This window comes from Rhea pennata, chromosome 2, assembly GCF_028389875.1.
Source record: "Rhea pennata isolate bPtePen1 chromosome 2, bPtePen1.pri, whole genome shotgun sequence".
NCBI classification, from domain to species: Eukaryota; Metazoa; Chordata; class Aves; order Rheiformes; family Rheidae; genus Rhea; species Rhea pennata.
In genome coordinates, this window is record NC_084664.1 from 145,887,526 (window position 1) to 145,903,164 (window position 15,639).

A 15,639-nucleotide genomic window follows, 5' to 3' on the forward strand; every position below is an offset into this window, starting at 1 on the left:
AGTTGAGTATTACATGCAACAAGCACAGGATTAAAGAATGGAATGTGCACTAATGTGTACACAAGAATACACCTGACTACATATCAATCTCCTTCAGTAATTACATTTTAAATTAAATTGGTATGTTGGCAGATACGGGACATGAGAGAAAAAGAAGACAGTATAAGGGTTTTGAGAGACGTGAACAAGGAATACAATAGCACAAGTCTTGGTAACAAACATCACATTGCAGTGCAGGCACCCACGAGAACTTTGTCCGAACACAAAACATTCCTTAACATATCAAGTCCTATTTTCAGGAATTTCCTGTTTCTATTTTTCCGTTTTGTTTCAGTAGCATGTAAAAGATGCATGCTTGAAATGAACAAAGATCCTTTTAAATAATTACAAAAAATTTTATTAATAAAATTTAACATTCTTTTTGAACTTGTAGAAGAATACATGATACATTCCAAATAGATAATCAGCCAGGGAAAACAATTTTTGAAATAAATAATGTAAATGTGTACTATTGAAATAGTTTCTTAGAAATTCTGTGAATGGATCTCAGTTGATTGGCACCTCTCAGGAAGTACTGTGTCTTAAAATCTAAGATTTCAAGAGGTAGAATCCCAGAAAAATCAGGCTATGCTTTTCAAAAAACCACCCCTTTTAAATATCCACATAATATTGCATATTCTTTGTATGAGCCTGCATTAAAATGCTAAGCAAATAAGCCTTAAAAGTAAGTGAACATAGAAATGGAAATACTGATGTTAGTAAATGTCTCCCGGTGGCTTGCAGCCAGTTCATTATAGTATCTTGCTGCACAATGGTATGCACAGTTCCTCAAGGCAACAAGTCTTAAATACAATGTTCTTAATCCATTTTATTTTTTTTTCTGTATGAGTGGTCTGACATCCTTTGTGGATACAGCACCATTGCTAACGAATGAGCAACACAGACCAAGGCATAAACCTTTTCACCATGTTCAGTTGTACCTAGGAGCAAACCTGTACTCCTTTGAATCACACACATGTAGGCAGGACCTTTTTCCTCACTGTGTATTGTAACACAGCCTCTGAAGAGCTGATCATTTTATTTGACTTTGTTTAATCTGTTCCAGAAGATTACCAAAGTCTGTTTCTAGATATCTATTCCACAGTCAGTAGGATTTGACAAACAGCTGAAATTCTCATCTGTCCTGAAGCTTCCTGTAATAGTGTAAGGTGACAAAAGCATATTGCCTATGAATCTCATTCTCTCTTCCCTCCTCCATTCCCCCCAAATCCATTACCTGTTCTTTACTCTGCAATTGAGGAATTTCAGGTAACTAAGTAATATTCGTATAAAACTCAATACATTTTATGTTGCAAAGTAATTAACTGTATAAAATCTTTTTCTAAAGAATTGCTGCATGAATTCTACCACCTTGTTCAACATTATTTTTTCAATAATGAAAATTTAGAAGCAAAACATTTATGAAACACTAACACTTTCATTAAGTCTTTTTTAAAAAGCATCTTCAAGACAATTTTTAAAAAACAGAATGAGGAGGAAGATTTAGGGCTCAAGTCTGGTTTAATTTACATAGGTAAGAATAAGGAAAATCTTATAATGGATATAAAATATAATACTGATGTCAGGAAGAAGAAAGTTAGGCTCCTTGAAGACTTGAAGAGCTTTTTTTTTTTTTTTTTTTTAATATTGTTGGCAAGCTGTCTCCCTCTAAATTCTCAGTATCTTGTTCAATCACTACACTGAGTAGGTTTGGAAAACCTTAAGGAGAGTCAAAGTAGTCAAAACTAAAAACCTAATAGTCCGCAAAAAGGAATATATCTTTTCCTCTTCATAGATTTTCACTGAGGTCTGAAATATTGAAAAAAGATGCGAACTGTTAAGCCACTCATTGCATTTGTGTTCGTTTCAGTACTTTGGTACCACTAATCATAGCATGCAACATATCGATTAGAGATTCTTTGCTGTGGAGTTGCAAACAAAAATTATAAAATACAGTGCAACTGTCACAACTGACCTTTTGTTGTTTAACTGTATTGATGTTGTTGTTTCAAAATAGGAAACAATCTCCAGATACAACTTTTCAACAGATTAACAATGTCCGTTTGTTAAACGGAAACTTTAGAGCATCCTCATGGTCAGTGCATTCTTACTGGGCAAACACACCACATTTGGTTTGTGCATCAGAGGCAGAATGGCTAAGAAGTAACACATTTATGGTGATATCTAAAGGCAGAAGCAGCACTTGATGAGTTGCACATCTCAGGTTTAGATAGGTGCATTTTCCATTAGCCACTTCCTAGCTGTAAATTAGTCACTTAAGTACAACCTGAGATGAAAATGACAACTGAGATTATAACTAGACCTTGACCTGTACTGCTCAATATATAATGACTAGATATACATTCACACTTATTTTTGCTATAAGGAATACTTATGAAAAGCTACTACAGTGTCTCTTAAAATACAATCAGATTTCACCGCAAGCATGAGTAAGTCACAGATCAATAATGAAAAATCTGCACATACAATGTAATTCTTCCACTTGAATCCAATACCTGCATAAGAAATGTAATATTCCATTCATATTCCATTCAATAACCTTGAATATTGAAATATTCAATCATTTTTGACCAATTGAATTTGAATTTGGAAATTTTTCTTTATGATACACTGTTCTTTGTTTTGCTTGTAATTCAGCACTTTATTTCCTTATTTATTTCCTTCAGAGGTAAAAAGTGGCAATTAGAAACAGAAATGAATTCTCAAGCTTCAGAAGTGTGGCAAATACAATCATATAGAAAAGAACAACAAATTAATCTATTTGCCTATGCAGTATCAGTCTCTGACAATAGCTTTAAGAAAACTGATAGCACAGAGACTTTGTCTCTGAAAAACTCCAAAAGCTTACTTCAGTGATAGCAAAGATGAAAAGCTTTCTAATTAAAAATTTTGATTTCTCTATAAAATGTTACATTTTCTTTTAAACTTCAGCATGAACTTCTCAGTTTTTACCTAGTTACTTTTTCTACCAATTGTGAACACAAACAACAGGATATACTGAATTAATTTCCAGTGTTTACCTTTATTAAAAACAAGGTTTTCGTTGTGAGAACAAATAACCTCTCATTTGTAGCCTGAAAGCCTAAGATAGGATCATTAGCTTCCAGGGTCGCTACTAGCTGCTTGGCAACCTGTCCCACTTGTCTTCCCTCCTTCCTGTTGTAGAGGACTGTGGAGAGAGGAGTTGGTTGGCGATAGATGAAAACTCGTCGCAAACATTCACAAAGTGCTGCATAGGAATAATTTGGGGCACAAGCCATGAACTTCTTGTCTTGCTTTGATGCTTGGACATAACCTGCATAGCCCAAGAAGATATAAAGAAACAGAGAGAAGCAATATAATGGTTTCAATACCAATTCCAATCACTATTTCAAAATCAAGCTTAGCTTCAAAAATAATAAGCAAGTAGTTAAAAGCAGAAAGAAAGAAATGTATATTGTCATTCAAATAAGGCAATAGTTTCGGAGATATGCTTTAACCAGTGGAATACCAATATATAAACTCTTCTGTATACCTTCCTAATTGGTATTTTTAAAGCACATGTATATATAGCCAGGGACGGTATCTCTATCTATATACAGCCAGGGACGGTGGGGATCATAAGACATGGAGATGCATCCTGGCCTAATATTAGAAGATTAACTAGAATAACCCTTTTCTTCTCCTGTCACATCCTAGTTTGTAATTAACACTTTCAGATTTACGGTCTACCTGATTTTAAACTTGCCTTCTGTTTAGAACTGACTCAAAAAAATATGAGCTACTCTTCAACTTGCTGTAATATCACTTTCTTTTTCTTTACAGAACTTAATTAAGAAACAGACTTCTTTCAAACAGATATCCTCTCATACTTTTGTGATGAGACTTGAGATACAATCTTTGCAAAGTGATCTATCTTTCCAAAATACTGTTAGCTCCATTGCCATTGAACAATGCATGACAATAGATATCATTGAAAGATGCAAGTATGCTAGAGTTCACCTTTTTCAGCCATCCTTCTTTGTCAGTATCTCTATAGGGTAATGGTCAAAATACCTTCATACCTCAGCTAAAGATTTTCATGCCTAAAATGAGCTTGTTTCAATAATAATCCTGATTTCCCTAAATTTTCAAATGCACGTTACTGTCCCCAACATAGGATTTCTGTTCAAATTTAACACCCCTTGATAGTTTTCATTGGTAAACAATTAGTAAATATATAGCTAGACAATCAATTGACTGAATTGCTCTACTAGGAAACATCAGACCAACTAGGAAAATTTTTGAAGTTCAAATTCATTAATTTATTTCATATTTCTAAACTCTAGCACAGACAAGAAAAGCCGGATTTAAATATAGCCTTCCAGGTGAAGGGGCGTTTGAGACAGAGGACTTGTATTTAAATAGGATTTCCCTTAAAGAAAATCACAGATTTTTAGATTTGTGTTTTTTAAAAATAAACACCACTATCCCTCTATTTTTCTGGTCTACAAACCATAATTTTGGGGTCTATGTTAGCAGCAGGGAACTTATAGCAGACTATACCCAGACTGATGAGTAGTCATGAAAGACAGATGTTCCTTTGATAAGCTGTGGTAAGAAGCGACAAGAACAAGCATTGCTCCTTCAAATATCAGCAAATCATTATAAGCTATTTGTAAGCAGCCAAAGATTCATCCAAAACCAATCACTTTTTTCAACAGTAAGCTGTCAGGATAGATATAAGGAACAAAAAATCTTGGTCCCAAATAATAATTTTTCAGTCATCTTTGTACTGCTTGTCAAAAACTAATCCCCAAAGTATAAACAGGAAAATAAGGAAATAGAGCTAACTAGTATTGTTTTGGTCAATATAATGAACATTGTAGGTTTTGAAAAATTAGGTTTTAAATTTAGAAAGTATGTTTTTATTACTCATTTTCATTACTAGCTCTAAAAGCATTTTTAAATTCCATTGTAGATAAACGAGCTAATGACAGGCATCACCTCTGGCAATGAAAGGTGAACTAGATTAGTACAGAAGTGTATATTTCAATGCAATACTGTAAAATGGTAATACAGTTAGGGGAAAGAAGTGAAAGAACAGTGTTCGTTTTATCACCAGAGGTATGAAAAGCTCAAAGATATCAATTTCCTTCCTTTCCTTTCAAAGTAATAGAAACATATTCTTAAAGCAATACTACAAAGTTAGTATAGAAACTTGAAACTAATACATTTTTAAAAAAAGACATCTTAGTCCTTGTCTCCCATTTTTTCCACAAAACTATTAAATTTGAAATAGGTTAAAAAAAAAAGTGGAGCAAATTATAGAATTCATCTCTCTATTAGAGATCCTTGTTAAGCTACTTCCAGTTTAATTTGACCTTAAGTTACCATAACAGGCTGTAAAAAGATAACTCACATACAAAACAGAATAAATAATAAAAACAGAATAAAACCAATTAAGTGTTATGGCAACCTGCATAAGCTCTATAGAACGGCTAGTAATTTTCTTTTCATTTTGGATGCAGATTAACTGATATTGGTGCAGTCAAACAATTTTATTTGGAGAAGGGAAGCAATAAATTGTCACTCCCATGAAATTATTAAAGATCAGTCCAAAGAGCATCTAGAGAACAGGAAGACTGTAATTGTCACAGCAGAAATATATTCTGCACTTGATTAATTTCATGAAAACTTATTTATCTGTCTCTTAGTTAACTGATACAACACTGGGCTATGTGAACCATTCTGCCTGATTTGATAGGTCATTCTTATCCTTTTATCCATATTTTTCAAAGTAAAAAATCAAAAAGTCAAAAAGGTCAAAAAAATTATTTTTCCAAATTGTTTTTCCAAATTTTTCTGCTTCTGAGGATTCTCAGGATACTGGTACTAACAGTGGCTAAAAACAGAGTCCCAGGCTCAAGTGCAAGAATAGGTAAATAACTAGGTGCTCTTCACAATCATACTTTTTTACATTTCTGCCAGTCTAACTTCAGAACAGGGACTTAACTACACATATATGAAGTATTTCTTTTAGTTTCTCTTTAACCTACTATGTACTAGGATCATTTCATACTCATAGCTTTTACAACAGAAGAGCCAGTGAACAATCATTTCCAATTCTTCAGGCTTGCCACCTGGGTAAATAAGGTAGGAAAATTCTGCAAGTCACTTATTAAAATATCTTATCATAAACCTTTAAACACCTAGACCTATCATCAGTAACTGTAACTCTTTTCCTGATGATTTCCATGCAAGTGCTTAGGTGCTAACTGTGCTCTTAAAAATCTTCAAACAGCTTATTTATCTAATGAACTCTCCTTTTTTACTGTGCAGGACTGTGCTTGCACCCTGTAGATAGTCTGAAAAGGCTTATTTTCCTCTCCAGGCATAAACATCCTTTATCTCTCATGTTCTAGTATTTCTAAAAATTAAGCTAGCATTCTGTTATCAACAGAATAATATCTTTCAGTTCAAATTTAAGCGAATATCAACAGAAGCCAAACTAAGAGCAATCAAGCAGAAAAGTCTCAGACAGAGAAGTGTGACACAGAAGTTAATTTCATACCTAAAGCATTAAAAGTTGCAATGTGTTCCCACATGTTCTCTGGTTGGTCAGAGTGGGGCTGCCAGAGAAGAGCATCAACATCATGCCTCAGACAGAAGCAAGGCATTTCTTTGGGATCCACAACAACTGAGAAAAGATACTGGTTGCTTCCAAGATTAATCTGAAAATAAAAAAAGAAATAGAAAATACTGATTCAAAGCATACATAGCAGACTGTGTCAGACAAGGTCAAAACTGGATCTTCTTTTTCAACTGCTTAATGTTTTTTACTTGATAAAATATTAGAATGCATTACGCTTTATCACATTGATCAGCAGCTCAGTAGGTAGCTAACACATCCCAAACATGCAATTTAGGTTTTTGGTGTAACATTTAGGGAAACATTATGCCCATTACACAAACAAAAGGGGATATGGAGTTTGCATACAAATGGTTGTCTAAGATCGAGGATCCTAACCTTCAAGTTGCAATGTTAGGAAAAGATTCTCTCAGTTTAAATAATCATGACTGTTTTTCTTTTACTGTAGTGCTAACAGGGAAGGAAATACTGTCCCTGTACAGAAAAAGTTGAGAAACACAAGGACACAGTTCAGTTAAAATACTTAAATTATGAAATTTCATTATTTTTTATTTACTCACAGTCTAATTACACTGAATTTCAGATCAAAACTCTATTTTATTAGACATATCTAGATGACTAAAAACATTCAACAGCCACCTGTATTCAACAGAATAATTTAATCACATGAGAATGGCAAGACAGAGTTATCCTGCTACCCTGTAGTGAAAGAATAAACAATAAAACAACGTATCTTTTGAGGTTGTTATTGAAGTTCTTCTACCGGAACTTAAAGCAATGCTCTTATGTAGCAGTATAACCAGTAAATACTCAAAGAGGAAACAGTAACCTGTTCCTTCAAGGTCCCTCAGGAAAGAATGTTCAGGAATTCCCTTTGTACTCAGATCAGATCTAAATTTACCAGATGAACAACTACATTTGCATTATTTTTTATATTCACAAGCTATAGATACAACAGAAACTTCTGATACTATGCCCTAATATACATAGTACAATGTACAAAGTACAACTTCTCTACGTGGGTTTCGGACATTGACATGTATAGACTAGTAAGTCTCAAACAATTGTCAAAGCACTCTTTTTACACTCTATGACTGTACAAATGTAAAAGGATGGGATCTGTCTTGAAGACCTTAATTTAATCTCAACATGAGGTCCAGTGGACAAAATTAACAACTATTGAGACACAGAGCATATCTTTTGAGCTTGTTATCTCTTCAATATTTATTCAAAGTTATGCAGTCGGTGGCAGAAGGAAGAAAATTATTTCAGATGATTCAGTCTAATGCCTCAACTCCAAAACAGCCTTATTACTAGTATTTCCTGTGCTGCTGTTCAAGAGGTAGACAATCTCTTCCCTTGTAGTAATGGCTACAAATGAAAGAAGTGACAATCCTCCCACTAGGGCCAGCTGCAATCAAGAAATAAGCATTACTAATTTTCAAGCAAATAAGAACTAAAGAAACCCTAGCAAAGATGATGTCAAGAGCTCCATGAATAAGGTGCCTTATGAAAACTAAGGCAGGAGGCAAGAGGAAGCTACTGTATTGTTACAGGGTTCTGGACAAAATGCAGAACTCTGCTACATTTGCCAAAGGCAGAAAATTAGTGAGAAAGATGGCACTGACAGAGGCAAGTGGAGCAGACATCTCTGAGGAGCACATAAATTGGCAGAATAAGGGGGAAACAACTTGAGAATAGAAATGAGTTTGTACTTCTCATGCATGATATCTTCCTTATTGTGATTTTTACAATATAGGACTAGATGTTAGAAATGATTCCTAAGAAAAGAATTAAAGTAGTCAGACTGACCTTCTGAGCCCAGAGACAGCAAGAAAGAAAATGTGAAAGTCTTCACAGGATAACTTTTATTGATCAGCACTAAAAAAAGTGTTAAAAAAATTAACATTTGTTTTTTCAATATTTTACAAATAATTTGCTCTAGCTGCTATTTATGTACAAATATTCAGAACAGTATGGAAGAACATCATTCTGTAATTGGATTAAACGTTCACAGTGATTCTTCATGTGTTTCTACTTTGTAGGAATTCATTACATTTTTTATGACAAGCTATTCACTTCAGTCTGCCACTCATTCTTTCAACGCATAGGTAACAAACACAAGTTGTTCCTGGAGCAGCTTGGATTCTTACAGACTGGAAATATATTTCCCTAATTTTTTCCTCCCCAAAACTCCTTGCAGACTTCACCTCTTTTCCTTTCATTTTTAAGCTCTCTCCTATAATCCCTACCTGCTTTGCTGAGTATGTCATTGCACAGTCTATGATTACTTCTGAGCTTCGTCTGTGCTTACAGGCCAAATAGCTGCTGTGTGTGGAGCTACAAATAGAGGCACTAGTACAGGTCTGCCCTCTTTCTTATTGTCCTTATTCACATGACTAACAGATATGAAGTATCTTTGAGACCAATAATGTACAGCACTCTTTCCTTATTTACATCTCACTTTATTAGGCATCAACCTTTAAGGGGGTTGAACCCTGAGGAATCAACTCTTATGAATCTTCTTTGAACTGGGGAAGTAGTTTCAGAGTTGGAGAACGAGAAACTGCACAAGTATTTATGATATCTCAATAAAATCCCAACAAAATCATACCAGCAAATATCATTTTCAGCCAGAGGCGTAGTATTATGTTAATTAATTTACATATAATAAGTAGTTAGTCTTATAGCACAGAGCATTGAGTCATTTGTAGCTATTTCAAAGCAGCTAAACAGCATTTAGGAGTCAAGCACCTAGTTACTATTTTTTTTAAAATCCTTTATCTAGTACCAGATACATTAAAATTCAAAATAAATTATTTTCTCTGAGATACATGTCAGAAAAATAATACTTTTTAAAAACTTATAGGTTTTGGTTTTAGTGAAAAAGAACACGTAATTAAGTAAAAATAACATATTCAGTTTAAATCTACATTTGTCCAAAACAGTGACACACTATTATACATATGATAATTATGAATGTTATTTTACTCAGCTGTTCGTTTTTAATCTCTGCATCACAAACTTTTAAACATAAAGAAAGTAAGTTTTTTTTTCCCCTAGGTTTCAATAAGCTTGTGAAATATGTAGAGAATTATTTTAAGTGTACAGAATTCCAGTAAAGTGTTTCAGAACTTTGATTACTTTTTTACTGCCAGATGTAATTGGTACTATCTTGAAAAATCCAACAAATTATTTAAATTGGGTTAGATATCTCCTATTTTAGCTTTGAAAATGACGTGAGACTGAGTAATTATTGATTTCACAAGCAACAGACATATAGACAGATACTCCAAACAGGAAATGTTTGTTTTTTTTTTTTTTATTTTTTTTTTTTTTTTTTTTTTTTTTCCATGTGCTTGTCCAAACATGAGAAACTCAACTGGAATAAAGAACCATTCGAATCTGAAGCAGTAACATAAGCCTAAGGAAGACTTTGCCTCTTCTCTAGACCACTAGATTGAGCAACTCCACTCTAATGGACACACAGAAACGTGTGACATGCCTTCCACATTCCTATAGCTCAGACATAAGCATGATATGGTTCACAGAATGGCATGCAGGTTTAGTTAACAGAGCTCATTCTGGCACCTACTGAGAAGATCGCCTCAGGCTTCTCTATTGTGCATATATATAAAGGAAAGAGTAGTGTTACACGCTAGCTGGGAGAAAACGATGTGAAGCTCTTTTGCTGTGTTTACACAATCCACCTATCATCTAGAAAATTTTGCCTCCCACAAAATTTCATCTAGAAGAACTCAGTAATTTATGATATGAGACTCCAAACATCAAAATGATCAGTAATTTATTGAACTGAGTTGCTGTAAAATGCTCTTCTTCCCATCATAGATTTTATCTTTTGATAAATCTAATCTATCATGCTGTATCCTTAAGATAGAACATTTTCTTGATTAAGCATGCGAGCCTTTAAAATTAGTCTCTTTTCTTTGCCAGGACATACATATTCTTATCTTTTTCACCAAAGTCATTTTTTTCCTTTCTTCCCAGAAGTTAGAGATGGCTCTTTGTTGTAATTAAAATGAGAACCGTTTTACTTCCTTGATGAGGAATACAGAATCTCCTACGTTAACTAGTAACAAAAGACCTTGTCCCACTAATGGTAAACACTCTCCTGTGAGACACTTCATTGAAGCAATACAAAATGTCTACTTCTGAAACTTGCATTCTGTACTCGTTTGAACATTGATAAATATAGCAGGTACGAACACCGCTATGGTAAATATGTACCTAGCTCATTTTGATCTTGCTTGAGCTCAGACTTGATGGTAAATAACCATTTTGGGATGACAAAGGATTAGGAATGAATGACCCCAATATTCTTAAGTCCATGGAAAAATGAAAAATATCCATTTCTGAACTAAATTGAAAATTATAGCAGATATTTTTCCTTCTAGTTTATATTTTGTCTTTTTACACTTAAAAGGCAAGCCCAGCAACTCAAAGATATGAAGAAAAAAGATTACTTTTATAACAGACAAAAATGAACTCAAGAAAGAAATTCACTCAGTGGGGAAAAAATGCGATGAAGATGACACTACAAATTCTTTCATTCCAACTAAATAAACCTTTGAATCCATCTAAGTTAAGACTATGGTTCTAAAATTGTCAAAACAATTTGAGATGAGAGCTTTTCCCACTTTAAAAAGTAAGTTTAAAAGGATCAACTAAATTTCTTCAGTTTAATAAATGAAAAAGTTTGAGATTTCACTTCATCTTAGTTTAGCACTTTTAGAAAATTTATTGCATCCTTTCTCACTCTGTATTTCAACATCAGTTCAAGTTCACTTCAAATTCTTTTTTACATAAAACATTTTTGTTCACATAATAGAATATTTGCATTCAAAGTAACTCTCAGCCTCTCCTCATATGAGAGATGCTCCAGCATCTTATTTTTACTCATGGTCCTTTGACCCCCTGGTAGTGCTCTACCTAATGCAGCCCAAAATACCCTTGGCCACCTTTGCCACATTGGGCTTCCTGTCCACTAGGATTCCACCTCTTCCTCTGCAAAGACGCTCTCCAGCCTGTTGGCCCACTGCGTGTACTGGTGTGAGAGGTAATTCCTCTCCAGGCACAGGACTTTGCAATTCCCTTTGTTGAACATCACGACATTCTTCTCTGCCCATTTCTCCAGTCTGTCAAAGTCCCTCCCAATAGCAGCGCAACCACCTCGTGTCTCAGCCACTTCTCCCAGTTTACGGTCATCCCCAAATTTCTCAAAGGTCCATTCAGTCCCATCATCCAGATCATTAACAAAGAGGTTACACAGTACTGGTCCCAATACCAACCCCTAAGGGACACCACTAGTGACTGGCCTCCACCTGGACTTTGTGATGCTGCTCACAGCCCCCTCAGCCCAGCAGTTCAGCCCGTTATCACTTACTTTATCAGCTTGTCTATGAGCATGCTACGGGAGACAGGGTCAAAAGCCTTACAAAAGTCAAGGTGAACAACATCCACTCCTCTCCTCTTACCCCCCGAACCAGTCATCTCGTCAGAGAAGGCTAACAGACTGCTTAAGCACAATTTCCCCTTTAGAAATCTATGATGACTACTCCCAATCACCTTCTTGTCCTTCATACATTTGGAAGTGTCTTCCACCATCAGTTGCTCCATCACCTTCCCAGGGATCGAGCTGAGGCTGACCAGCCCTTATCTGGGCACAGGGACTTGCATACATCCAGCGTGCTGAAGCGCTCCCTAACCTGAGCCTCCTCCACCCAGGGCAAGTCTTCACTGCTCCAGACTTCCCCTCTGGTCTCAGGAGCCTGTGATTCCAGGAGGCCAGTCTTCTCAATGAAGACTCAAGTGAAGAAGGCATTCAGGACCTCTGCCCTTTCTGTGTCCTCTGTCACCAGGGTCCCTGCCCCATTTAGCAGCTGGCTCATATTTTGTCTATTTGCTTACGCTGCCCTTTTGCTGCTTACGCCTTCCTTGCTGCCTTTCATGTTCCTTTCCAATCTCAACTCCAAGTGGACTTTAGCTTTCCCAACTTCATTTCTCCATGTGCATCTATATTATCCCTGGGTCACATGTCCCTACTTCCATCTCTTGTATGCTTTCTTTTTATGTTCGAGTTGAATCAGGAGCTCCTTGCTCATCCATGCAGGCTCCTTCTGCTTTTGTTTGATTTCCTACGTGTTGGATTGGACCATTCTTGAGGTTGGAGGAAGTTATCCTTGAATATCAACCAGCCATCTTGAACTCCTCTTCCCTCCATGGTCCTATCCCCACAGAGTTCTTCAAAGCAGACCCCTCAACAGGCCAAAGTCTGCTCTTCTGAAGTTCAGGGTTGTAATCTTGCTTTTTGCTCCACCATCTCCTTGCACGAGCCTGAGCTCCACCACCTCAAGGCCTTTTCAGCCAAGGCTGCTCTCGATTTTCACACCACCAACTAGTCCTTCTTTGTTTGCAAGTATGAGGTTCAGCAGAGCATCTCACCTTGTCAGTTCCTCGATCACCAGCTTTAGGAAGTTGTCATCAGTGAAATCCTTAAACCTCCTGGACTTCTTGTGCCCTGCTGTGTTGTCCCTCAGTATGTATCAAGGTGGCTGAAGTCCCCCATTAGGAGCACAGCCTGCAAACATGAAGCTTCTATAACAGACACCCGCTATGTTACCCATGCTTGTTTGCCTGCTAATCATGACACATAAGCTCTCACTCTTTAGGTCACTCCTCTGTTTCCTGGCAAAGCTTCATGCATTCCTGTTGCTCCTTCACATCAAGTGCAACTGCTCCTCGTCTTCCCATTCTGTCCTTCCTAAAAAGCCTGTATCCACCCAGCACAGAACTCCAGTCATGTGAACCATCCCAACACATTTCCATGATCTAGTAAGATTATAGTCCTTTAACTGCATAGACTTCTTGTTCCTCCAGTTTGTTTCTCATGCTGCATGCATCAGTGTACAGGTACTTCAGAGAGGCAATTTGTGTTATGACCTCCTAGAAAGGGCATTGCAGCTTTCCCCATGTGGTCCCATAACAAATTCCTTATTTACATGCATACATATGGGTGATTTCACTTTATACCTATTTGTTTGAGACATGCATTCTGTTTACATCACCCCAGACCCTTTGGTTGTAACCCCATCATCACTTTCTTACCTGCTCGCTGGTCATTCTCCCCCTCCCCTGTCATTCCTGGTTTAATTCCCTCCTTGCCAGGTTGGCCAGTCTGCTGGCAGTTGTTGGTCCTTGAAGAGGGTTGCGCAGCCATAGAAACCAAAACCTTGTTGTCAACACCAGCTCTGCAACCAATTGTTGACCCACAGAATCTGTTCAGTCCTCCTTGTGCCCTTCCCCCTCTCTGGCAGGATGGGGAACATTACCTGGACCCCCCCAAGACCTTCACCATTAGTAGCAGTTACATTTCATACTCTCTAAGTCTCCCCTAGCAGTACTATTGGTGCCCACATAGAAGAGCAGTAGGCGATATATCATTCAAGGGCAGCACAAGCCTTGGCAGCTCCTCAATGCTCTGGAAAGCAGCAAACTTCCCTAAATGGCTGGTCAGGTTAGCAGATGGGGGCCTCCATCCCCTGCAGCAGGGATTCTCCCAATACTAACACTTGCTGCTTCCTCCTTGTGTTCCTGTATAGAGGAGGCTCAGCTGATACAGATGCTGTGTTTGAGAGTATTCCCAGCTCCTCATCATCTACAAGGGGAGTAAACCTCTTCCAAAGCTGCAAGTTTTCTAGTGGAACAGGAGCCCTGCTCCTGGGACCAGATGTCATCAGCTTCCAGCCTTCACCACTGAGGGAATTTCCACTTTCTGACCCAGTAGGCACCAACTCTGTGTGTCTACTGCTGCAGGTTCTGGCTCTTGAAGCTGCAGAGTGTCAGAGAAGATCTGGTCCATCTCTTTCTCATCCTCTCTGGTGCTGCGCACCTCCTGCATGCAAAAAGACCATCAACCTCAGCCTCACTGAGAACTCCCAGGCACTCCTTGCATCCCAAGACTTGCAGAGCAGCATCTTTCTTCTAAAGCTCCATCTCTGTCAAAGCCACTGAAAGTGCAGGGACAGCTGATCCAATGGCTGCTGGGTACCACGCCTGTGGTATGTTACACCACCATAGCTGAGGACATGTGTAATGTTTTGAGGGGTGTTACCGAACCCTTCTTTGAACCCTTTCGTGAAAACTGCTGTGCAAACTGCTGTGTCTCCTGGCTGCATCTGGGAGTTGTGCTGAAATATCTTTGCTTTTCCAAATGGCTCACTTGTGAAACTATTTTAGATTTTTTTTTTAATCAAGATAGAAGTCTTATTTTACATTAAAACAATAATGAGGGATATATATATTGACTGATAATTTATGCTGTTACTGCAATTTTTACATTATAAAATAAATTTACATGGTTTCAAGAATTTGCACAGATTTTTGTTCTGATAAAATAACTCCACCTTCATATCTGAAAAAAATTTTAGAATGCTTTTGTAATATTTTGTAGCACTTACTACATGAGTAATTTTCAAGGTATCACCATCAAATCTGCACAAACTTGCACCGTCTTCAAGAAAAGCATCACATTCCTCTAATTCTTGTGCATTACAAGGTGGGTTTTCCTTGTCTGGGTTCGGATTCTGAAACAAAAAGACAATGAAATACACTGAAAATCCCAACTATTCAAAATATATAATCAATACTTTTTTTGTTATGAAAAGAGATAATAGACCAGTAAGAGCAAAAATGTAATAAGCTGCATATCCTTTCATGCTCAAGGATCAAAACTATTATGTACTTATCTTAAACGAATACAACTATTTCTCTTTTGAAGGACAGCATGGTGCATTTCAGTTTAAGGAACATAAGCCAGTAGAAGGTAGACAAAAGACTTCCTTCTATGAAGAAAAAGAGTAGATGATCCTCAAAATTTACACAGGTCAAGTAAATTTAAATAAGTTTCTTACAGATTGCCATTGGAAGTGCTAGAAAAAAATGGACTCATT

General features: G+C 36.8%; 1 protein-coding gene across 2 annotated transcripts in view; it reads right to left on the reverse strand.

Annotated features, from left to right (window-relative positions):
* Window positions 1-434: 434 nt before the first annotated feature.
* NUDCD1 (NudC domain containing 1) overlaps window positions 435-15,639 on the reverse strand; it is a 47,197-nt gene continuing 31,992 nt past the window's right edge. Inside the window, exons 8-11 of one of the 2 annotated variants that reach the window (XM_062570553.1) lie at window positions 15,148-15,273; window positions 6,593-6,752; window positions 3,081-3,355; window positions 435-1,848 (exon numbers count right to left, since the gene is read on the reverse strand). In XM_062570553.1, the coding sequence (XP_062426537.1) occupies window positions 1,735-1,848; window positions 3,081-3,355; window positions 6,593-6,752; window positions 15,148-15,273 (675 nt within the window). In that variant the 3' untranslated portion in view covers window positions 435-1,734. Of the gene's footprint in view, window positions 3,356-6,592; window positions 6,753-15,147; window positions 15,274-15,639 lie in introns of both variants that reach the window. The other variant, XM_062570554.1, reaches the window with a different exon arrangement.